The 25,346-nt window shown below is 37.2% G+C and overlaps 1 protein-coding gene across 2 annotated transcripts in view; it reads right to left on the reverse strand.

The window, feature by feature from the left end:
* Positions 1–25,346, reverse strand: part of BAIAP2L1 (BAR/IMD domain containing adaptor protein 2 like 1) — a 44,112-nt gene that overhangs the window by 5,066 nt on the left and 13,700 nt on the right. The window contains exons 4-12 of one of the 2 annotated variants that reach the window (XM_067306437.1): positions 7,357–7,418; positions 7,186–7,257; positions 6,729–6,866; positions 5,200–5,352; positions 4,554–4,721; positions 3,721–3,781; positions 2,239–2,446; positions 1,850–1,927; positions 1,310–1,487 (exon numbers count right to left, since the gene is read on the reverse strand). In XM_067306437.1, coding sequence (XP_067162538.1) covers positions 1,310–1,487; positions 1,850–1,927; positions 2,239–2,446; positions 3,721–3,781; positions 4,554–4,721; positions 5,200–5,352; positions 6,729–6,866; positions 7,186–7,257; positions 7,357–7,418 — 1,118 coding nt within the window. Of the gene's footprint in view, positions 1–1,309; positions 1,488–1,849; positions 1,928–2,238; positions 2,447–3,630; positions 3,782–4,553; positions 4,722–5,199; positions 5,353–6,728; positions 6,867–7,185; positions 7,258–7,356; positions 7,419–25,346 lie in introns of both variants that reach the window. The other variant, XM_067306436.1, reaches the window with a different exon arrangement.

Raw genomic sequence — 25,346 nt, forward strand, 5'->3', positions numbered from 1 at the left:
AACCCCCCAAATGCCTAATACCTCTAAGTAAAAAATGCTGTAAACAAACTTGACATCCTAATAGCAGATTAAAAAAAAAAGTAGAAAGAGGAGACTTCTTTGATAAAGATCATTATTTTCTGATGCTTTACCATTTTAAAGAAGATCAAATACTGCTATATACATTGTGTCATTCTTTGAACTTAAAATGGACTATTTTACCATTAATGAGTGTGATGCAACAAACTTCCAGTTTCTTTCTTTTTTTTTTTCCTTTAGAACTTCCCTTCTATGAAGTACAAATTTACACAGGCTACTTCAGTTTTACTGTATAATTCAACAGATCACTTAGAAAACATAAACATCTGTCAAAAGGGACAGCTTAGATGTTGCTTAGATCTTTATATCGCTGTATAAAATATTTCAGTTTTACCAATAAATAACTAAATGTAATTTATAGGATTCCTTCTCAGAAGCTTGCTATGGTACCTACTAATGGAACTCAGCATCTTTCCCTGGCACTGTCTTTCAATTTTAGCAGTGACAACTTGATATCTGTATAAATCACAGTACATTTTTTCCCATCAAATTGTTATCATCTTAAAGATCAATTTTTGAAGAAAATCTCAAATATATTTATCACCATTAAGTGCACATCAGCAAAGTATTTATTTAGCTATGCAGTAAGAGCAAGACTAATATAATCAAATTAATCAATTACTAACTTTCAACTTGAATCATTGTTTGAATGCTGACTTAGTGGCAGAAATACCAGATATATATAGTACTATCTATTAAAAAATATATATTTCTACTCAGCTGTAATTTTGCTTATTATAGACTCTAATTAGTACATCTATCCCTCAACTACATCCACAAAAATATCAACTTTCATGGAGCTGCGTAAAGTACTGAATACAGAATTTAGGCTACTTCAAAACTCCTGGCCCCCTACAGCTTTAAAGTCACTTAAGATGATGGATTTGTACTGCCTTCCATGAGGATTTGTTCTAACATTTCACATATTCCATTATTGAGAAGTTTTCTCTGCTATGCAGAATAATTCTACCTGCTTAAAAAAAGAAAAAAAAGTCTCATTGTACTCTTAGTTATACCTCTAAACAATTCCTCTCCCTTCCTGTTACTATGAACAGAGAGACTGAAATGCCAAGAAGTATGGTACATCTGAAGAAAACTGCATCAGATGCGCTAAGTCTAGTACAGGTGGAGCAGCTAGAATATTCCAGGACCTCATTTAAGAGCTCAGTTAAGTAGGTCAAGAAAAGTAAGAAGGGCAGAACATTTGGATTCATGGTGTCTGATTACTTACAGGACCCGCACTTTCTGGTCTCTCGGCTGGTGTTTTAACAGCAGTAACTTTGGAAGACTCCATTCTCTTGTCTGATGTTGAACCTGTTTGCAAGGATCCCAGATAGTCTGGCGGTGGGAGGACAACACCACCTTTTTCTGCAAGATTTACAGAACTAACACTTCTGATTGGTGCAGGGCTGCAAGACATAACCCAACAAATAATATTTTCAGTATTAATATAATACATCTTTTGCCCCTAAAAGATATCTTTAGTCCCCAGAAAGCACAAAAAGTGCATGAACTGAAATTTAATAAAAGGCATAGTCCCACTGAAGTTGGTAGGACTACAAGAAGTGAGGGTGATGCTAGTTCTTGGGTCCCCGGATAATCATTAAGACATGATAATGTAATCAAGGCATCACACTACAAACTGTTAGAAAGTATTTACTGTACACGTTGCTGAGCAACAAAGAACATGAGCAGAAAAGCAACATTTTTAGTAAAGGTTAGAGAAATTTAAAGATTTGAGCATTTCTGCAAGTCTCATCTAAAATGTTACCTTGGCACTGGGACAAATGCTTTTTCTTCCGCCGGTTCTTCTAGCAGTTTTGTATATGAAGATGGAAACCATCCTTTTCTGTAATGGGAAGAGATTTCATGTTACATAAAATTGGACCTATCTTTTAAAAGACAACACTGGACAGAACAGTAGGCTCAATGAAGTGAGAAGATTCAACATTTAAAGACCTGGCTTTTGATGATACCAAGTAAGTGTACAAAGTCTCCCTAAAATAAGTGCAATGATTTACCTTACAGAAGGACTCCAAGTTCCCAGTCAATGACAGCGAGCAAAAAGATGGAAGAACATTTACCAATATCTGCTACTAAAAACTGATAAGAGGCATTTGTCCTTAATGTTCAAATTGGGTAATATATTGATTATCTTACACTTTAGTTGAGTCATGTTCCCCGTAAAGCCAGCCATCCTTTTCTTCAGCTACAAGAAGTGTGATGATATCCCCCTGTGCAAAGCTAAGTAATGTCTTGTTATTTCCAGCAGTATGTGGGAAGATTGTCTTTACTTTTTGTCTTTTCATTATATTCAGTCCTGTGGCGACAGAGGTTGAACGTGATAAACTGGCATCATCTGAATTCTCTGTCAAAGAGAAAAGCCCAAATTCAAAACTGACCGCACATTTACAAAGTCAAATATAGTTAGTTGTCTGACAAAGAAGAAGATTACAGAATACTGAAGTGCAAATCAAGCCCTGACTTTGTGTTGCTTTGGGTATTGAATTCCTCTCAATTATATGCAAATGTTTGATTACCACGAAGTCCTTAATAGTATGTGTATTTATACATATGCATGCTGTCACAGTAAGGCTGAACCAAGAAACATAGAAGTTATGTGAATTTTAACTGTTGCTACTGCTTTCCTCTTTTGGCATACAAAATGCTAAATGCACACATCCGTAAAAGACCTTTGTCTGAAAATTTTCCATTCTAAAAAAAATTTCACTGTGTATGTAGTGTAAGATTTCATTTTCAAGTGTGCCTTGCACTCAACTTCAATTGAATCAATGAAAGTTGCAGATACTTGGCACCTTAGAGACATTAGATGTTTACCAGAAGACTTAAAAGAGGTGTTAAAACCATATGTTATTTGACCAGTACAGTATATTGTAAAGGTATTTTTAAGCAAGAAACGCTAAAATTGCTATTATCACATTGAAGAGTTCTGCATTTCTTAACATAGTGATCTAGACATAGTTTGTTCTTTCTTTCCTTCCCTATAGCAGAGCAAAACAATTAGTATTTTTAAAAACAAATACAACAAATCTCAGTAGGATTTTGCATTTCAGCAAAGAAATAAAAGAGTATGTTCATTTTGTCCCACATGTATTCTTCCCCAACTGGTACATGCTCTTAAAAAAAACAAAAAACAACAAAACCCCCCCCCGCACAAAACAGAACAAGACTGCAATGTTGGTTTACGTCTGTGTGCACTGAAATAATCACTTAGATATATCTTGCTCAAAATCAGAGAGTGTCATCTTCTGTTAGAGTGGGAGTCTTAAGAGCATTTAAGCTGGTTAATCGGGAAGGCCTGGAAAGCGATTAAAACAGAATCTGCCTATCGACCTGCATTGTACTGCAAACGGTTCTTCCCTTCATGTGACTTAAAGGTAACTAGTATATAAACACTTTGTAAAGACCATTTTCTACTCCTCTGTATCTTCTGGAATTCAGGCATCACATCACGTGGAAGTCAAGAAATCCTAGGCTAATTCTCAGCATTACGTCATTTGCACTTACATAGTCTGTAACAAAGACACTCACCTGCTGAATTATTTAGTCTTTCGGAAGATACCTTCGAAACCGTTGCAGGATTGTTAAACATATCAACTAGCGGACTAGTGTATGCCCTACCTGTAGGGGCAGGGGGCACTTTTGATGCATTTTCATGTTGAGGATAAAAATCATTTCCAATCTAGAGTCACAGAAACAAGATTAACACAATATTGAGGTGACAGTGACATCTTAGGTTATTTGCAACATTAAATTCTAGAAAGCAATACTCAAATATACCTAAATTTTATATATATAGACCCTTCAGAAAGTCCTTGTGTTCCATCTGAATTGTTGATAAGAATAGTTCATACGAGGCTTCTGTCCCTTGACAAACATTTATTAGTGGGAGTGCTATGAAAACCCCCTTTTCCACAAATTCTTACCTAGATTAGTAGCTTTCTAAAAAAATTTTGGAGATTAATATCATTTAGAAATTCAGCAGCTAGTGGTAACACAACATACAAATAGGTGAAATTTAGAATTTAACCTGTTCTTAAATATGCTGTAATAAAAATCACGGAGGGAGGAAAGAAGAGGGAAAGAAAATAGAAAATACCAGTTTTTATGTTGAACTACTGAGTATGTAATTGTATCTTACAGATAAGAATGTCGGAAATGGAGCGGCTAGAACAAATGTAGGCCCGAGGCTGGGCTCTGTGGAAAGAGTCCTATGCACCCCCCTGAAAACTGAGCCGTGTTTGGATATATGCTTCTGCCCACTATACTGTGTGTATTTCCAGTAGTAGAGCATCAGTTTAATCATTTTGCTTTCATACCCAGCCCCAGTATATTCCAACAGAGGTAAATTACAGACCTGAACCCAAATGCTTACGTACAAAAGAAATTAGTGAAGCTAATCCATTCCCATCTGAGAGACAGAACCTTTAAGCAGCAGAGAATGACATACGTACCATGGTGTTTCTCTCTATCATTGGTGAAGGCTGTGGAGTTCCTGATATTGGAGTGGAACCAGGTGTCCTTATTTCATCTATCATAATTTTAACTTTTTCAGGCACTTTTGTGGCATCACTACAGATTTCCTGCCACCCATGCAGCTTAGAGTTGAGGAAGTCTGCACACTGCATCCAAATTTAAAAGGTATTAGTCAAAGACATGCCTTTTCATAAAATTGCACAGAGCTATTTGCTAAATTTTCATTATACCAAAATAATATAACCTCAGTGAAATGGAAGTCTTTTAAAAGGCTCACATAATTAAGTGATATCTCTTTAAAACAAAGAACATGATAGAAAGACTGTACTTTTTCAGGTTTAGAGGTTGGAACTATTTGATCAGCCCATAATTTCTTTTAAGTATGATTTTAAAAAGTCACAGCAATCTTTCATTGTTGCTATAATGCATTTAAGAGAAAACATTCCATTGAAAACATTTTCTGTGAACTGGTCATGACAGAGTTTGTCCAGTTCTACAGTGCTGCTTGTGCCACCTTTGCTATTTATGCCTGTCTGATCAACATCCTGCAGGAGGTACTGCAGATCTTCTGTATGATTATTAGACTTCAGGAGTTTTACTTCTGCTTATGTTAATGCCACTGACCTGAACGTGATAGAAGTTCATGTGCTGAGTAAAACTGCAGTGTTTATCCACCAGAAAACAGAATCTTCTTTTTTCTTCAAGGAGAGCTTCTCTGCAGCCTTCTGCAATAAATCTCTGAATATCACTCTGTCGAGAGCTCACAGTTTCCACATACTACGTAAAAGAAAAATCATATACCACCTCTGAGTTTGATTTGATACTCTACCTTATTACTGAAGTGAACTCCAAAATCCTCAAAAAGGGTTTTGGAAAGGGGAGCTGGAGCGGGACAGGGTGGTAAGAAGGCTCTATTCCTTTCCTGCACACTCCTCCTCTTTTCATGCACACACTTAACTCCCCTATCCTCATCAGATAAGTGTATATGCTTATTATAGGCAATCAATAATCTATTTAGAGGACAAAAATAAAACTCAGTGAAATAAAACAGTAAAAAGTATTTTACCCTCTGAATAAAATTCTGGAGCAAATAAGAAGACATCTTCAAAGCAGTAGCAAGTGAGCTGAGCAATTTTAAGGCCACAGGTGTTCTTTAATTAGACTAATTACCTTCATCTACTACTGCTTCATAGCAGTTACATTTACCCTAACAAAGCTACGATGAATCTATATGTCATTGTAGAGGGGAACATGAGTTACTAAAGAGAATAAAATGTATTTATCGAAGGTTATCAGGAAAGTTCATGGCTAGGCTGTGATTAAATGCCAGTCTTTGAATTCTCAGTCCAATACCTCAAAAAAAGAACTCTCCTGAATGCAGGTTAAAAGATAGGTAGTAAGAAACAAGCCAGTATTATTTATGTTTGCTGGACCTGGTTATAACCAATGCTTTCTTTGAAGAGAAAAATACAATAGAAAGATAAGGAGGAAAAAACATAAAAACTAACATGAAATAAAGATTTTGTTCGTATGAATAAGAATAGCCATGACAAATATTTTTGTGAGATACATGGCAACCAGAATATGACTTAATATTTCAAATAAAATTTCTCTTCATTATCTTGCCATTTTCCATTTCACCTCAAGATGGCAATGGTGTTTTATGATCAGTAGGACAGGTAATAATAAGTGATAACAGAAATTGCCATTTGCCTACTTTGGGAAATAAATTTATAGCACATTACAGCTGAATTTACATGGCATAGCTAATTCCCTGTGTAAGCCTCTGCATAAAGGTTTAGTTACAGAGCTACTTTAAAAAAAATGAACTGGTGGTCAAGGGATTAATCCTAGAAACTGAAGCAGAGGTTTCTGAATATAAACAGCACTGCAGTCCAAAGCTTAATTTCAGCTGGAAAGTGCCTTTAATACAACCTGACTTAGAGAAATGAAAAACACCACGTTCTTTGAGATTTTAGAGATGAACTGTTGCCAAACAACTTAGGAGTTATGTGTATTAACTAATTATATTGCATATAAAAAAGTTGTGGTAAGCTTCATATGTCGGATTTTAGAAAAGACTCAGTTAACAGCGTAATGTTTTCTGTTGACCAGCTCTCATACAAAGGAAACCAATGAGACAATACACTAACCTCCATTTCTTTATGCTCATATTTCATTGCATTTCGTGCTCCTTGACTTTTCCTTCTGATTTTTTTTAGCTCAGCCTGAGACTTCTCTAAAGAATCTAATTTGCTTCTGTGTTCAGTTTGGTACCTCTTTAAAGTTGCCTGCAAACAAAGCATTTAAAACATCTCATAATGCACACAGCAACATAACTATATAAATGACTAGAAAGCATTACCCATATTTATTATATATCGCTAATTTACATCAAATAAATTTGCCAATTGCTTTTCTCCACTTTAGTTTAAAAATGCCACTAAGTCATGCATTGGTTCCCTGACATTTTTTGTCATTTTTATATATTTAGACCTCAATTCTAATGTATTAATTGACTCTTACTGAACAATTTCTGAAAAAATACTATGACTAGTAACAGATATATAAAACATGATATTCTTTGCTATTAGAGTTCAACGTACTTACATTCATGTATTTTACATCCAGTTCTGTTTTCTTCTCCAGTTCAGATATAATTTCTTTATGAAATTTTTTGAACTTTAAAAGCAAATAAATAAAGGGTTATTAAAAAAATTAGCAAAAAAGTAATTTATAATTTCAAAAGTTTAAATAGATTAAAAAAATCTTTTAACTTACACTTTCCTCTAGACAGTCATTAAGTTTCTTGTGTGTTCTTGAAATTTCTACAAGAACTTGGCCTGTTGATAAACATATAACCATATTTGTTTCTTTTTTTCTTAGATGTCTGAAGTTAGTTAAAAAAGAGCAGCAATAAAATATATTTAACTAACATATTTATTAATTAGAGTATATACATAAGAGGAATAAGAAACGTCTTGCTATTGCTAATCACAGCAATTTAACTAAATAATTGCATCTGGCCACAGACTATTGAGACACTCATAAATGATTGAGTAATAACTAATCATGTTTATTATGCAGAAGAGACATGGAGTGCCAGACAAAATAAAATACTTCCTTCTCTGCAGGACAGGACATACCGACTTAGTAAGATCCTCTTTTCTTGTCACGTCAGAGAATAGCACACAAGAAGTAGAGATAGCAGTTAATACCCAAATAGCCACTATTCATTTTTTGGTCTGAAAATTAAACCTTAGTGTTTGTTAACTAGCTGCATGTTCAGCGTTAATAAAGTAACCTCTCACATTCATTCTCAGCACACCTGATAAAACCCATCGCATACATCTGCTGATTAACTTCTCACGCTGTTTTATCAGAGATTGCAGCCTGCCTGTAAGGCACTAAGGAACAGCCAAGGGGCGGCAGATTTCTCAGCTTCCTCTCAGCAGACCCTAAACGTGCCCGTTCCTCTTTGCTCCCTTCCAGCACAAAGTCACACCGCTGACTTCTGCCTGCTGCTGCTAAGCGCTAGGCTGTTCTGTTTTGCTTTGGAAGGGTGCAGAGCAGAAACCTCGCTCCCACGCCGTGCAAACCCTGCAACGCGGCCCGCCTCAGCCCGCTCCAGGCGCGGGCGGCCACGTCACCCAGCCCCTTCGCTGCCCTGCACTGACGGGCTGTCGGGGTGCCAGTCTGGGCCGGGATATTGCAACATGCTCCTGAGAGCAGTAGCTGGCAATAGCCTAAAACGCCCAGTTTGACTTCACCCAAATTAGGACTGTCGATAAGGAGCTACTAAATCTCAGCCGGGAGCCGGTAAAAAAAGCTGGAAGTGCAGGGTGCCGCAACACGGTGCCCAAGCCGCGTCTCACCTACGAGTCTTTTGACTACAGACTTGTTCTGCTGTCGCTGAACATTGTCTTTTCCATGGCAAGAACGGCAGGTTCGGTTCCAGAGCTGGATCCCTGGCATGCCTCCTCCAGCAATTTAGTTATTTCGCAGTATACAGGTGGCAGGCCCTACAAAACTGTACGCCACTGACAAAATTCTGGTTCTGTAGTCACCGGCAGTCTGAGCCCAGGCTCCCCCATGTGTTAATCTTACACTGTTCGCCACTTCCTTTTTCCAGAAATATCTGGATGAATAACTGTTTAACCTGCTGCTCTCCAAATCATGTTTTCTGCCATCCATATTCATTAAGAAGCCGCCTTGAGTTAGCAGAGATTTATCATCCTACCATCCTTCAGATCCTTCACGTGCAAGCAGAAGGTCCCAGAAGATCCCCAAAAGTGCAGGTAATGGAGAAATTCAGCCCAATAAAGTGAGTGACACGCAGAACTCTCTATGAGAATATCACTCTCATCATCTTGTTCCTGTTTCCCCATAACTCCTGTTAGTAATTCAACAGCCTTCCCATAGGAGCTAGATACATTCCCACAGCGCCTGGGAACGTATGATCATTTTTTCTCCCTTCTCGTCATTCTCAACTTATGATATCTTAACATTTTAGTTTCTTTGAAATGAGAACCATATCTTCCATACTGTAAAGCAATACGACACAGTAGATCTTCAACTAAATAATGTAAAGTGTGGGTTAGTATCAGTGTTCATGGGGAAAACCAGAGGTGGGTCAGGAAGAAGAGCAGGTGCCTTTCCTGTCTTTTCAGGAGAGCCTGTCCGTGCCCCTATCCCCATTTCCACGCCTCTTTGCTTTGTGCAACAGGCTCCAGGGGCCTGGAAGCAGGAAGCTGAGAATACAATGGAAACAGTCAACCCCTTGATTAGCAAGAAAAAGGAATTTACACTCCGGACTGTCTCTTCTAAGCCCAGAGATACAGATGAGTGAGAGAGAGAGAGAGAGAGAGAGAGAGAGAGAGAGAGAGAAGCTATTTTTTTAAGGCATTCATGTGTGTGCGCAGAAATAATATATAAAAATATAGATAAGTTATATAAAACTATATATATATATATAAAATTTTGTTTTCATGTGTCCTTCTGTACAGTTTACGGAACACTATGCTTTTTTTGGTTTGTATTTAGGGTTGCTGGTGAATACAGAATTATAAGGGTAAATACTATGAGAAGGGAGAGTTGCTATAGTAATTAGTTATTTCATATGCAACAGAAAGGTAAATACAATATAGTTGCATGAAACAATTGTGAAGTAGCTGACATGAGTCAGTCACTCTTATTTTTAAAAGTATTTAGTAGTATTTCTGTTTACCAAACTCAACTGAAAAGATACTATATATTTTAGACTGGAATGGTGTTTTAAATTGGATGAGTTTAGTAAACACTTATCAGGAACTTATAAGGTAGAACACTTAAATAAAAAAAAAAAAAAAAAATCAAGAAATACAAGACAATAAGGTCTGTTTTTAAATATGCAAAATAGAAAGCTATTTAGGAAGTTACAGAAATTCAAGGTGAACGTTGAAATGGCCATCAAAATACCTGCCCTTACAGATTTCTATTCTCTTTAAAATTAGCTTATTTTCACTCTTCACACAAAGTCCGTTGTGCGAATTTGCTGCCAGAGCAGCACGCTTAGCTAATACTTGGCAACGCTAAGGCAGCCAGCCGCAGCCTCCCAGTCCTGACAGACACCCAACAACGTCGGGCATTGACGCAGCCCTCAGCGCTCTCGCACTCCCTTCCTCCGGCCCACGCCGCCACCGCAGTGTAAACGCTCAATAAAACAACCCATTCACCTGGTGCGTCAAGAATGGAAAACCTGACGCTCGGAGGCTGTTATTTTTGTCTCAGACAGCACTGGAACTGACTGCAGCCTTCAGGCTTTTAGGCCTTGAATACTTGGTTAGAAACAGTGTTTTTTCATCTTTTTTATTTTATTTTTTAACACAAAGAATACTGCCAAAACATGTCCTGACGTTAAGAGTACTTTAAAAACTGCACTTCCTTCTAAAAAGTTTGTACTATATTTTACAAGTTTATTTTCTTCACACACCCTAGAACACTTTTAAATATTATTTTTATGTATCAGTGACTGTCTCTCTCATTGCATTTTCTTTTCCTTTCCTCTCAACCAAAGCCTCCCTGGATGCCGTGCATCAGACAAAACCCATTTCATGCTACAAATCCCCACCGCTACCAGTAATCCAGTGGCACTCTAGGTACCGGCTCACCCATTTCATTTCCTCTTTCATGTTTTGAATCAACATTTTGAAAGGAACCCATAGAAAGCACAATCTGACCTAATAGGATTTAAATTATATGTCAAACTCTGCACTGCAGATTAAATAGAGAGCACTTTTAAAGTGAACATATACCATGTTCTTTTATCACCAGGTCAAGGTAAAAGGTTGGCCCCATTTTGATGGCCCTCCCAAGTAAGATTCATGCAAGGAGACAAATTTTTATAGAAGACTAATGCAAGAGAGCCAAGGTGACCCCCAGCCTAAATGTAACAGTATCCGAAGGGAACAGGATTGAACAACTGCAATGTAATATTTTGATTTTAATCAAAACAGTGAATTATAGAACAGCTCCAGTAAAGACAGTGGGTTACTCTGGATTAACAACAGTGCAAACTAAGACGTGGCTCTGGTGTTCAGTAATTATTCAGCTTGCGAAAAGGACAGGAAACGCGCTGCTTGAGGTGAAGACAAACACTTCTCATGTCAACTAAAAATATTTTGCCATAAATTAAATCTGCTCACGATTAGTTTTTATATACACACAGAGCTCATAATACACAGTAACCAAATATTAACCTTGCCATCATTTACTGGCAAACCACGTAGCTGGCAAACGTAATGGCTTGACTAGACTGCATGATAACAGGCCACTTAAGGCCAATTTATGACAGACCTACTGTAAACTTGAAACAGCTTTAGGCATCATATTATGCAATGAATTAATAAAGCAAAAACACCAGTGCTGATGATGAACATAAGTATCTGTTAAAATACTTCCCTTTCAAAGATACCATTTTTCGCTTTCTAACCTCCCATGTGAAATCTCAGTGACTAAAATGGCAGAACTTAAACAAGGTCCATTAAATATACCCATATTATTTTAGAAAACAAAAATATAGTCCGAAACATTTACAAGTACTTGTGTTATGATGTTACCATTAGTTTAGTACTGCAAGGCAGGGAAGAGGAGAAACAATCTCTTTCAGACATGGCTTTTGGGAGAACATCTCAAATATTAAAAAATAATTAAAAATAAAACAAACATTTCTCACATATATTTCTTAGAACTAGGCTGCAGAATACAGCTATAATCTGAAAAATGACCACAAATAGTAATGCCAAATTCCATGGTAAATGTATTTTAGTTTCAAATAGGTTCAATGCTAAGGCAAAAAAATAATAATAATAAAATAAAAAAAATATATATATATATCTTCTAACCTGAAACTAAGAATTTGGAAGATTTTTAGGCTCAGCCAAGGCAGCTAGTTGTATCTGGATGGCAACAGCATTACTAGAGTAGGATTAATCAGATTCATCACGTATTGTGCTTGAGAAAATAAGGTAGACTAGAAACCCATTAAAGCTCTGTTGGTTTTGTGAGGGGGGAAAAAAAAAATCACTAATCCAAAATACAACACCCTTACTCTTCACACACTGCGTTAAGCAACACATGAGCAAGAAGACATCCTTAAAATAAAGTCTTCACAGTAGATGAAAACATGAAAAACAATTTCTAATACAAAGTGTCACTTGGAAAAAAAAAAAAAACATATTCATTGTAAAGCCAGAATATGGAATTTTTGCAGCAGTTACACTTTAATCTTAATGTTCACACTGGGTGATTGTAGCAGTTGTTTATCTTTTTAGCTTATGTTGACTGTTCTTAGGAACAGAAGAATAGATGAATTTGTTCAAGGCAGAACCAAAAACAGAATTCTTGATCAATAGAGTACTGCCCTACAGACAAATATTAGCAGCTACTAACAAAATCATTTAAAACAAGCTTTGAAAATATTAAATAGCTATGTTAGAATTAATAAAAAGTATTATTAACTGCATCACCTACTTGAAATGTACCTAGATTTTGTTTTCTTTAGAGGAGATCACTCTGGAAACATTTCAGAAGTCACTCTAGTAAGACTTTCTTAGGCATCTGGGAATGGACAAAGTGCTTAATTATATGACTCATTTATCTCTTGTTGTCCCATTTTGCATTCAGGGTAGGTCTAATAACCTAATGTCTTAGAGATGAAACCGCACAGTTATTTACATTAAACAAGAGAATGAGAGGCTGAGTCAAAGCTACACATGAAGACGATATAGTTCAAGTATGTTATTAGATCCCTTTTCTGTCAAGATGATCTCTTTTTTTCCTAAGTTACCCTTTTCCTGAAAAAAGGCATTTATGACAAAGGAAAGTTAGAAAACAAAGTCCTTTGAAACCATTAACCCCTGAAAAGTAAATAGCAAGGAATACAGTATAACAAATATGATTGAAAAAGATGTCTGTTAAGCCTCAAATGCATTATCATTCTCTCATAGAAAGGATTTATTGCAGAAGGAGGATTTAATTGTGCAGCAGATACCTTGAAGAAGGCAAAGAGCCTGAATTTAGCCTTAATGGAATATAATATGAGAAGGAAAGATAAAGAAATATAAGTTTACAAACTCTAACTGTACTTTGCTTCTAATACAACTCACCCAGAATGCTTTAAAAATCTGTAGAATTAATACTAACATGCACATAAATCAATAGGACTAGGTCAAGTCTGCCTTTCCTTACTGCATGAATGAACATGAAATAGGAAGCAAGGAGTAAATCTCTCTATAGCTCATTTTATAAAATGCCATTGACACATGACCATTCAATGCCATTTTATGAAGGTGACTGCAGAAGGTGAAGGGGGGAAAAAAGGGAATAAAACCTACAGTAGAGAAAAGGAGAAGAGACTTCAGAATAAAGTATTTGATGTCCGTTATGGATACTAGAACAAAGTAACATGAAGCAGCACTTCAAAATTGTTATGTTTTGCTAGAACAGCAAAAAATGCCTACATAAAACAAAGCCACAAGCAAAGGGAACTTCACATTTTAAAACGGATTATCAGATCAATTTTTATCAGGGAAAAAAAAAAGTAAATAAACTTCTCACTAAAGCTATGAACAACAGAAACATTTCTGTGACTTAACCAAAGTAGTTAATTCATTTAAAACAGATTAAACGTGGGATAGAGGAAATGAACAAAACCTCCACTACACAGTGACAGAAATCTGTATATTTATGCACAAGGCCAGTGCAATAAAACCCCAAAGTGCTATTGATTATAAACTATTAGCAATGAAATTGAACATTCTGCTCTTATTGGACATGTAAAAGTGTAAAATCTAAAAACCAGCCCTCACTTTGTGAAAACTTGTGTACCTGCTTAACTCTGCACATGGGCAGGAGCTGCCAGGAAGTCAAAGGACCTATTGCACAGTATTATACAGTTACAAATCCTTTTAATTTCAGTATGTTACCATTATATTTTAAAGATGTATGGCCTTGGCAGCATATAGCATAAAGTAACAAGATTGTGTTTAGGGTAATCAAAGAGTGACTGTTTATATGGAAAAGGGAAAGCAGTGAAAGCACTTGAAATAAATACAATTGAAAAAAAATTGGAAACTGAACAACAGACTTGATGGTTAAATAGATTTTTCCTATTTAATAAACCATTAGAAAGCTATTTTATTTTCCACACAGTCATAAGAGCTGTAAAGCAACTGGAAGCCCAAAACCTAATTTGTACCTGTACCATCTCTTGTACCCTTGGGAAACCCAACTCGATGGAGGTAATGGACTCTACATCTGCCCTGCTGTAAACTGAATACTGTGCTTATCCCAAAGAAGTGCACCAAAAAGGCCGTTGAAATTCTTGTCACAGGCACTTCAGTGTGCCAGAATAATTCTTTGGAAGGCGTCTGCCAATTTGTCGGTCTCATCACCACTGAGATGTGCTCCTTAGGGGAATAAGCATACGCTCAGTGCTGAGTGCAGAATCAGGATGAACTCCTGACAGATCAGCATTTTCCCCCCATTTACGAAACACAAATGCAATAAATTTAAGAAAACATTTTCCAAAGTCAGGTCCTGAGTCCAGTAACTACTATATCTGAAGTTAATGCTAAGTTAATACCATCTTAGTTAATACTAAGCCAGGCACAGAACAGCCTTACTTCTCATTTCATGCAGAGCAAATTCATACCAAAAAAACAGAAAAAAGTCTTCTTAACAGCCTGTGTTGTCAGAGTTGTTTAAATTAGGCTCCCACACAAAATAAACTGCAGCAATTATTCATTTAAAATAGAAATAGCCTCATGCTTTCAGCATCCCTGTACCTATATAGGCATTTTATATGAAGTTGCTTTCAAAGCATCCTTTTTCTTCCAGAGTTAGCTCAAGTTACACAACCCACAGTGTTTCAGGTAATTATTTGAAACTGGTTCAACACTCAGGGTTAAGAAGTTTCTATTTCTCCATAGTTCAGTTTCATTACTCTTTTTTTCATAAGTTACATTACTTCCAAATACTTAAAACCTTTTAAAATATTTTAAAGTCTTACAGATACAGAAGAGAGAAACTTCCAGAGTACATAAGACCCCAGAAGCTGCATAAGTCTAAGTATCTGGGCTCCATATCCAGACCAACCCATTAAGCAACAAACAGGGTTGCACAGGACGCTTGCTAAGTTTGTGAGCTGGGCACCAAGAGCCTTAGGTGGTGACGAACCTTCTCACAGGGCTGCATTTTTGACTCAGGTGAATGAAACGCCTCTACTATTTTAAACAGAGTAAAATTATTAGCTTCCATTATTTTGAAAATAAGTGTGACTTTTTTTTTTGTTAATGTTTTCAGCAAAGATCAATCTGCTAGTCTAATTCCCCTTTCTCTCCTCCCCAACTATGTTTTTATCTCTCAATCAAAAAAGAAAAGTTTCAGTGGGTTTCTTACTGAAGAGTGACTGCTTTAAAGAACTGCTATAAACTCCATTTTTAAAAAAAAGTTAGAGATTGGAATTGTTTTTAAAGCTACTGTGATGCTGAACAGATGTTAATTAACATGAAATATTCATCTTTTTTCAAATGATTGGTAAGCATAGTAACTAAATTTTAATGTTAAAAAAGGAAAGGAAAAGCATATGCCGCATAAATAATGAATGAAAAATGGCAAACTTGTTTTTCCACCTGCTACTCCAGTTACTAATATCTTTAAAGACTGCTACAGGCTTTTTTTTTTTTTTTTACCCAAACATATAAAAAACACACTATTATTAAGATAAGTATGTCAGACTGATCTTTCATAAGGCCTTGAAAGCCTTATATTCAATGGCTTTTCATACTTGAGCTGCAGTCTGGTTAAACAAATAAGTGACTTGTAATCCTTACACAAGTCAGGCACAAAAAAAATAAAAGTTACAACACAACCACAAGCCTGAACTCGTCTGTATGAGGCCCTGCTGTTTTTAGGCAGATTAGTTGGGGAAGATCACACAACAGGGCTAACCTCTCTCTCTCTCTCTCTCTCTCTCTCTCTCTCTCTCTCTCTCTTTTTTTTTTAAACAGCACTGGAACAAGCAAATTATATTAAACAGCCGAAACTGAAGTTCTTTACGAGTTTCCAGTACTAACAAAATAAAGAGGAAAATATTTAAGTTGTAGTTGTAAGTGATACTTGTAAAAAAAAAAAAAAAAAAAAAAATCAATGAAATGTGAGCATATTACTGCAGTTTTTACTGTAGGTCCTTGAACTGCTGTTGAGTTTCCCAGTCTCAACCCAAATTGAACCTAGAGTTTTGATAAAACTCTTTTTCCTCAGAATTTCAAGACAAATGTATTTGTTTCTCAGGAATGCTAATGACATCTACAACTGATACTGGGTTTTTATTTATTTATATTTTGTACTGTATGTACAAAACGTAGCTAGACCCTTGGTTAAAGAATCTACAAACTAGTTACACATACGATGGCATTTTCTTCACGATGATGTCATTTACTTTCCAGTTGCCATCTATTTCTCCCATTGACAAGACGAGTTTCAGTATTATACAATGAACAAATTAAGATAGCACATTTTATCTACACACGCTCACAAGCTTATTTCTTTGTCTGCCAACAGACATACCCGTGGAAAAAAAGAAGAGGGGGGAAAAGAAAAAAAAGCAAAGCACAGCAAAGCCATGGCTGCTAAGGATCGGCTGAGCAGAACGGCCTCCTGCCTGTTGTGCTTGCATACTAGCCCCGAGGTCTCGCGCTCGTCCCGCGTTCGGTGAGTTCGGAGGGCGGCAGGGGAACAGGGGCCCCAGCACGAAGCTTCTCGCACGCTGGCACCGGCCTTCTCCAGGCCCCCGCTACCGCACTGGGGAAGAGGCTGCGCGCGCACGCAGGCGGAGGAGCGCAGGGCAGCCTTTCCAGGGTTTCGGTTGCAAAGGTGACGTCTTTGCTACCTGCGAAGCTAATGTGCAATTCAACCGTTCCAATACAGAGAGCAAACCCACGAGAAGGCCCTCCGTGGCATTTTCACCCTTTTCTCAGGCCTCGGAGGCACAGCATGAAGGTATCAAGCAAGTGCGCACCTCCTGCGGGTGTCTGAATATCTCCTCTTCCCCTCGAGGGCGCGGGGCCACATGTATCGGTACGGACGTTCTGCGCGAACCCCTCCTGGGCCGTCACAGGCTCGCGCGCGGCTCTCGCCCCTCGCCAGGTAAGGCATCACGAGGCACATGGCTGCCAACGTGCCTGCACGACTGCACGTTAGCCACCCCAACAAATCCAGGGCAACAGGCTGCAGGACTGCTACACCTCTTCTTTTTCACTGGCTAAAGCCGAGAGATCTGCTTTAGCATACAGGTTGCTGCTAAGAAAAGTCCCTGAAACTGATTGAGGCACATGACTCATGATCTAGAGATTATCTGGAAATCAAACTGAAAAATAACTGGAAAAGTCTTATCAGCGTCTGTCTCCTTTTCTTCCCCGGTGCTCCTACTCCTCTGCAACACCAGTGCTCCCCGAGATCGTTCATAGAAAACTTTGTGTATTTCTGTTTTCTCTTCCTCCCTTCGGCCATTTCCAGAGCCATAAAGTTTACACCTTACACTGAAAAACCTTCATAATGGAAGGTATACCAACATGAGTGCATGCAGAGCAAGCTTTTTTGTTGGTAATCTTACAAGAACAAGCTGCGACATCTACTTTTAAGCACGTACATTCCTTCCTGTTTAATAACAAGCCCTGCTTCCCACCTCTTGCTCACTCCTTCACTTGGCAGGATCATTTCTGTTTTATATTGTGGGAGGGAAGGATTATATAACTCGAAAAAGAATAAAGTCTTAAACTAATGATTGTCCTGCTTCGTTGTACGGTGCCATCTGATCTGCTGTTCTCCCTCATGGTCCAGGATGTGTTTTGTGGCAACCTTCCTCCCTGGTTATCTATTGCTCTGTGATGCTTTTTTGTTTGTTATTTATGGTTCTGGATAGCAACAGGGTAACGGGTTTCTCTTGACTTTTTTCTCCCCCCCCCCATTTATTAATAGTACAGTGCCAGGTTTTCTCCACTGCTTTTGAACACCAACTTGTAGAAGATTTTGCCAGGCCGTCGGCAGGGCTTGTCGATGAGCGCTGTATGTAGGCTTATTTCAGCATTTTATCTCAATGTGAATGTTTACCACAGCCTCTACCCTCTATTAAAATACCATGTGATCCAGGTGACAAGATCTGCCCAGATTTGTTTCCCACATGTTCTTCCTTTAACAAACAGGGTCACAGCTCCTTTAGGCAGCCAAACTTTAAGTTACATGCATAAAGCTCTAAGCACCTGACAGACACCCACAGAGTAATCTGTAATATATAGTGCCTGAATAGTTAATTTGATTTATAAATCAGGGAATACAAACAGCTTCCAGAAGCTCTGCAATTGATGCCTAGGCCAGCTACTAGATATGGTGTTAAGTTGTTCATGTTTAAGAATCTAAGCCTATAGTTTTTTTTTTTCTTTTTCTTTCTTCCAACAGACTTTCATCATATGTTTATATTCAGAACACTGAACATGAAAAGTCACAGTACTGATTCCAGAGGAAAAAAAAAGTTGATAGGATTGTTTGGTTTGCTTTAAATTTATAAATGACCTTGAAGAGTAGAGCTACCAATAGGAGGAAGTTTCCACTAATCCAATTACTGTTTTCATCAGGAGAAAATTATCTAAAAGGCTGCCTCTTCTCCTTCTAGCTTTCTTATGGCAGATTGGAGGGCTATATAGCACAGAAACAGGACGCTACTGCAAAACTTAAAGATACAGAGGTTCACTTCTGAAAAACAGAAAAATACTTTGCATTTCATTTCCAAGACAGCTTTCTATGTACTTTCCTTGTTATCAGAAAAAAAATTCAGTGGCTTCTTCCAATTTAATTTCATTATAATTAAAGCTCCGTAAGAAAAGCTGGCCTGATATACTAAGTGCTTCAACTGCAGCATCTAAGCTAGTTTCCCAGAAGTTTCCCCAGATGAGGTGCTGAAGGGGTGCTGCAGCTGCTGGCTCACTTCCCTTGCCTTTCTGTCCAACACAACCTGTTCCAAGAGCCAAACATTTATACTATAGAAGAGAGAACATGTGCTGCAGTACACGGAGATAGGACAAGGTGACAGATCTCTTTTCTTTAGATTAAATGCGCCAGTGAAGGAAAGGGTGCTAGGTGTCATCTTTCTAAGACAAGTGAAATTGGATTCCAGCTGGAAGAGTCAATTTATCTGCTAAAGTAAGCCAGCAACCCCCCCCCCCTTTTATTAACTGAAGTGCAACTAGCTAGATTTATCCCAAATGATGTAATTTTTCCTTTTTCTGCTTGGTTTTCTCAGTAGTGAGATTGACACTTAAGTGGTGTATTATAGAGGCAGAAAGAGATAGTTACTCCTAGCTTTTAAGAGTACAGGCTCAAATGGCTCTTTTGCTTATTAATCAGGAAGGAAAAAACACAGCTTTGAATGACAAATACTTGCAAGACCATGTTTTAGGGAGACAGGATAAGAAGATACTGCCTTACATTACAGTCTGATTAGAAATTTTTCAGCATGAAAATACATTCTTTTTAGCAAAATAAAAATATTCCCTTTTTATCTCCAAAAATTGTTCTGTATAAGTTGACCTCTTTAAGCTCAGTTTCTCATAAAGAAAATCTCCTATTTCTGTAAATAAAAAGGAGGAGGGAAAGAAAAGTCCACTGGGTTCCTATCTGTTGCACATGTAAATTGAAACAGTTAATCACTTAAAAAACAAACAGTACTGTTTATAAATTTAGCTTTACACTACTAAATTAACATTAAATTTATATTATTATCAAATTGTTAATGTTCTAGTTTGTTTTGAAAAAACTAGAAAATAGCTATCAGACTCTAAAGGTTCTCTATGACCCTGTCAGAAAGTGCTCTATCTTACTTACTTAAAGAGATTAATGAGAAATGCAAACTATTGGATAAATTGTAGGCCTAATTCATTAATCATTAGTCGATTCTCAATGAACCTATGGTTTGCCAACCAAGACTTTCAAAGTAATATGTAGTTACCCCGATAACTATATAGACATTTGGCTAACTGCAAATAAGTATAAAGGCTCTCAAAACAGGAAACATCCATATACAGAACCCTCCTGCCCCCAGTTATCCACATCCCAGCGTTACTATCTATCTATCTATCTATCTATATATTTTAAGTCTAGGAGTTATAGCCCATCACTTCACAATGTAAATTTTGTACTTGAGTAGCATGACAACATTGCGGAGACCTTTAAAATTACAATACTTTTTCTGCAAATATGCATTACATAAATATGTTTGAACAGCTAAGGCAGTCGAGTCTTTCGTGCATGAGAAGAATACATGAATCGGAGTTCAGTGATCCTCCTTAAATTAGGAGCTCAACCCCCCAAATCTTGCAGATGCTGCCCAGTAGGGATTTCACGTAGGTGCCATTAAACAGTTAGCCCCCAACCACCTCTCCCTATCTTGCAACGACCAGAACACAGAGCAATCTTTTAGCCAAATACTTGCTTCCATAAACTACCTGCAATGGTTTTTAACCACAAAACTACTCCTAATAAAAAAAATTGCGTTCTTCCAAGTTCTTTGGTTTCAGATTGCAGATGAGCAACAGCTTTTGTATACCTGTTTCCAGGTAAGTTTTAACAGAATGAGACTATGAAAATAATAAGTCTGTAACACAAAATAATTAAAACAAACAAACATCCCCCCGCCCCAATCTTGAGTAGATTAAAAATATATATATATATTGTCTCTTCCAACTTTCCTTTTAACATGCTGAACTTCTGCAATTTAGTTTTACTGGTCAAGACCATGCCATGTAATATTTTCCTTACAATTTGTTTTTTGCAGGTTGTCAGACAAGGAATAGGTTACGCTTTCTTCCTGAGCAATACTAGGCTCTGTGTTCAGACCCACAGTATAGCTGTGGGTGACTCCTATAAATACGGTTGCCACACAACAAAGGGAGACTTTACACCCACAATATTATAAATGTGTTTAGCACCTGCCAGTTATCATAGCTACAAGAGGCGAGTTAGGGACATATGAGGAGCAAGTATTCAATGAATGTGCAGGAACTAACTTCCTGATTCCTTGAGCAATGAAGCGGGAAAGACAGATTAGATTATTGAAGAAGAGTGGTTATTAAAATTTTAAGCACTGAAAACCTATTAGACAAAAGCTCGTAATCCCATATTTTGGGCAAGACAAAAAAAGGTTAGCCACACACCATGAATAGTACTATTTTTAGCACTGTACCAGCAGGTTAGTATATATATGTGAAGTTATTTTTAGTGCATTATTGAAACCCAAGATTTTACAGTGCTGCTGTGGTATGTTGTAATTTGAATGGTATGAAATATTAACATTTTAAGATGTGCAGTTTCTTGTTTCCTTAGCTTTTCTTCTTTGTGCAATTTCCAAAAGGTGCCTAGTCCAAAGAAGGGATGCAGTAATCTTTTGTTTTAATTCTTATTCAAGCTACTGTAGTTTCTCCACAACTAAAAAAACTCCACAACTCCAAACCACAAAACCAATTCTTATGTTCTTCTGTTCCATGAAGACTCCATATAAAGACTGAAAGAAAGATATGGAAATTCCAGATTGCTGAATAACTTGAACTACACAAATTCAGGTTATGCTCACAGCTAACTGAGGGGACTATAAGCTTAGAAATTTAGGCAAATCAAAAACTTGAAAGAAAGTTGATTTAAATCAACTTATCCCTTATTTATAAGAAATGTATTATGAATGCAATATATTCTTATACTTCCTCAACTTACTTATATTAAGTTATTTTATATTAAAATATTCCAGAGAGCTTTAACCTGACTTGAAAGACACAGGTATTTAGTACAAAAGCTCTGTATCGGCTGCAATACCCAGCCGATAAGTAAAAAAAGATTTATTTTTCATTATCTTATTTCCCTCTTCTGCTCCAATTTCATTCTACAGATGAAAGCTCTTTCCCTGCACTTTCTGACTATTTTACTTGATTCTGCCCTTTATGTATTTTACTCTTTCTGTCAAATATTTTCTTCCCTATTTCTTTTCTATTCTTGTTTCTACTCTGCCTTGACAGTTGGCAAATTTCCAGCTGTATCCTTGACCATAAGCCCATTTTACTGTCCCATTACAGGAAGAATGTATACTACTGTTTCCTTATGAGAAGGAGAGATTGACTGACTGTGTTTTTGATTCAAATCTTTCCATCACACTTGGTGGTAAATGTGCTCTAGGTCACCCAGCCGGTTTGGTTTGAGCTGTAAAATGACTCAGTGTAATGTTCCAGTAAAGATTCTCTATAGATTCTAAAGAAAATTGTGTTGTATCCATCTAAGCCCTGTAGTCCATTTATAATTAAGTACAGGAAGTTTGATGCAACACGACTGAATTTCAAATAACACATTATTTTTCCATCTGCCAAAACTACAGGTGAAGTTTCTACAGGGAAGACTCAAAACTTGGACTCCTGCCTCACTTCCCTGTTTAATCTTCAGAAGACTGATTTTAATTCAAACTGTATCTGCAAAGATATACATTGATATGCTCTCGGGATGGTGGTGAGGGTCAATCTTGTTCTAAAACTTCCTTTTCCAGCCAGAAGGTACTTAGGGTCTGATTGGTGAGATACCAACCCAGTGGAGGAGGCATCCACATTTTAGATGACTCAAGGATAATTAGCTGATAGGTAATTAGCTTTCCCTTCATTTCTGCTATAGATGACAGTGCCATCATCAGAAGTAGAGAAACAGCACTGTGGATTTCTGACTACATGTGAGCCTTGCTTTCCATATGCCAATTGTCCTGAGCATAGTTAAATGGGTAATCCATGGGGGGTTCTGTTTATTTTTAAACAGGTTAGTTTCAAGAGACAATACTTACTTTGTATGTTTCGACTGCTCACTACTCAGAGAAAAATGTTTAATTTTTTGGTTTTCAGAAGTGCTAAACACAAACTCCAGACTACACTACCTCAATTTGGGCTCAAATATTAAAGCACTCCAGAACCCTTAGAACTTGGTCATTGCTGGTTCACCTGATTCCTTGTGAACAGCCAGGATATTGTTTTAAATATTTAAAATATAATGATCTCCTCCTGACATCCGTGGGAATGTTGCCATTGATTTCAATTAATACAGGCTACAGGAAAAGGCTTTGGAATATAACTCGAAAGAAAAGCGAAAAAGTTAGGAGATATTCTGAACACCAGATTTGGATACAAATAACGCGCAGATGTAAAGTTATGGGAATTGCTCCTCTCCCTGCTTCTTTGCTGGTCACCTTTAGACTGGTGCTCTTGTAAAGCAAACAAGTGTGGTAGCTCACTTAATCCTCCAGAGAATACAGCCTGCAACAGCAGTTCGCAGGCACTAACAAAACAACAGCTTAGCCGACTACCAGTGACCTCTCTTCTGGCGAGGGTGACAGAAGTAGCATGCATGACCGAGCTATTACTGGTCAATAATAAGTATTTTGCTAAATCTAAAGGCTGCTCTCACAGAAGAGAGTTCTGCAGGGGGCTGAGCCTGCAGGAACTGCCCCAGGGGAAAGAGGGTCCACAAAGGCCCAGATCCCGGCAGCGTGTGGCCTGGCCTTTGCGGACCTGATACTGCCCAGCATGTGTGTTTTAATACTGTTAAATACAAGTAAGAGCTCTGCAGTAACTTAGACTTTTAACAAAAGACACCTGGGGTCCTAGTACATCATATATCTCTGCTAAATAGTTGAATATTGTAGCCTAGCTTCAGACCTGTTACGGCTTTTTTATTATTATTATTAAGAAAATGTGAATAATCTCTCACAGACTCCTGAAGATATTATAGTGCCTCTTCCAATGTTCAGTGACTTTCTGCATCTCAAAATTAAGTATTCTATCATAAAGTGTACTGGAAGAAATCCAGAGTTACCGTTATCATTAGGAAGAAAGATTTTTCTGCAGTAACAGTTTAAGTAGAAGATGAACAGGCTGCAGCGTTAGAAGCCTAATCCCAAAGGAGGCCAGGACATATGTTTTCTATATATATTATATAGAGAGAAAAAAGTGAAGAAATCATAATTAGATGAAAAATATTTTTTCAATAGCAATTCTGCATTGCCCCCACTACTAGGGAAAAATAGTTATTTTCAGAATTCATCTCTAGGCTATTTTCAAACAAACAGACAATATCCCACAGTCATACAAAGTTCAATAAACACGTTACTCCATGCATCTGACCAACTGCTTGATTAGAATAATATTACAAAAGTCTTAATTATGCTTTTGTTGTTTTATGAAACTGTGAATGGTTAACACATTCTCAAACTTTCTCATACTTTTCTTGTATAGTTTGAAACCAGCAACTCTGTTTTGTATAAACAGCTTGCAAAGCAAATAAAGAAAGCAACTACATGAGGACTGTTTGCTTTTTACTGTTTGCTGTTCTGCCGCTCCCAGCTTTGAACACAGAATGTTAACAGTCACACAAAAGTGGTTTCAGAACAAATCGTAAAAAATGCACGCAGGCGCAAAGAAACCGGTATTCACCATTCAAGGACAGTCTTTCCCTCACTTCTCCTTCAACCGAATCACTAAAAAAAATTACTAAAAGTATTCCTTTCAATCACCTAAGTTCATGTACTACAGCAAATTAAAGTTACAGGAGAAGATACCTGATGCATCACTGTAAGAGTCCTCCAGTGCCTGTAATCAAAAGTACAGATCCAAGACACTATATCAAGTTCTTATTTTTGTCAAAAAGCAGACTAAGGCTTTGAACAAGTGTTTCCTCTTTACAATATAGTTCCTGTTTCTTTGTTTTGTAGAGATGTTATAATCTTTTGTCAGAAACATTACAAATGCTTCCATGACAATGTCATTTTTGGAGATGCAGCACTATCATTTCAGTGCTAGCCAAAGGAGTATCAAGCATAGTGCTGAAGACGCTCTTTCAAAAATTCAGCTATTACTTTCAGGGAAGTACAGAACTTGGATTAATTTTACATTCCTGCAAACGTACTACGTCTTTGACTCTATTGTTCATCTTCCAAAAGTTCAACTACAAAGTAAAGTATGTGAGAAATTTTAGTGATATTCTTGGTCAAAATATTGAGGTAAACTCTTCACAGTGAAACTCATCCAGAAAACTGATTTAGTCTAGGAACTGCTATTATACATTAGCACTCCTAAAACCAACATTTTGTTCCTGAAATCTTTAAACATTCATCTTTATACCAAATCAAACTACACATTTTCCTGTACTTATTTAATATAGAA

Source organism: Apteryx mantelli, chromosome 16, assembly GCF_036417845.1.
Source record: "Apteryx mantelli isolate bAptMan1 chromosome 16, bAptMan1.hap1, whole genome shotgun sequence".
Classification (NCBI taxonomy): Eukaryota; Metazoa; Chordata; class Aves; order Apterygiformes; family Apterygidae; genus Apteryx; species Apteryx mantelli.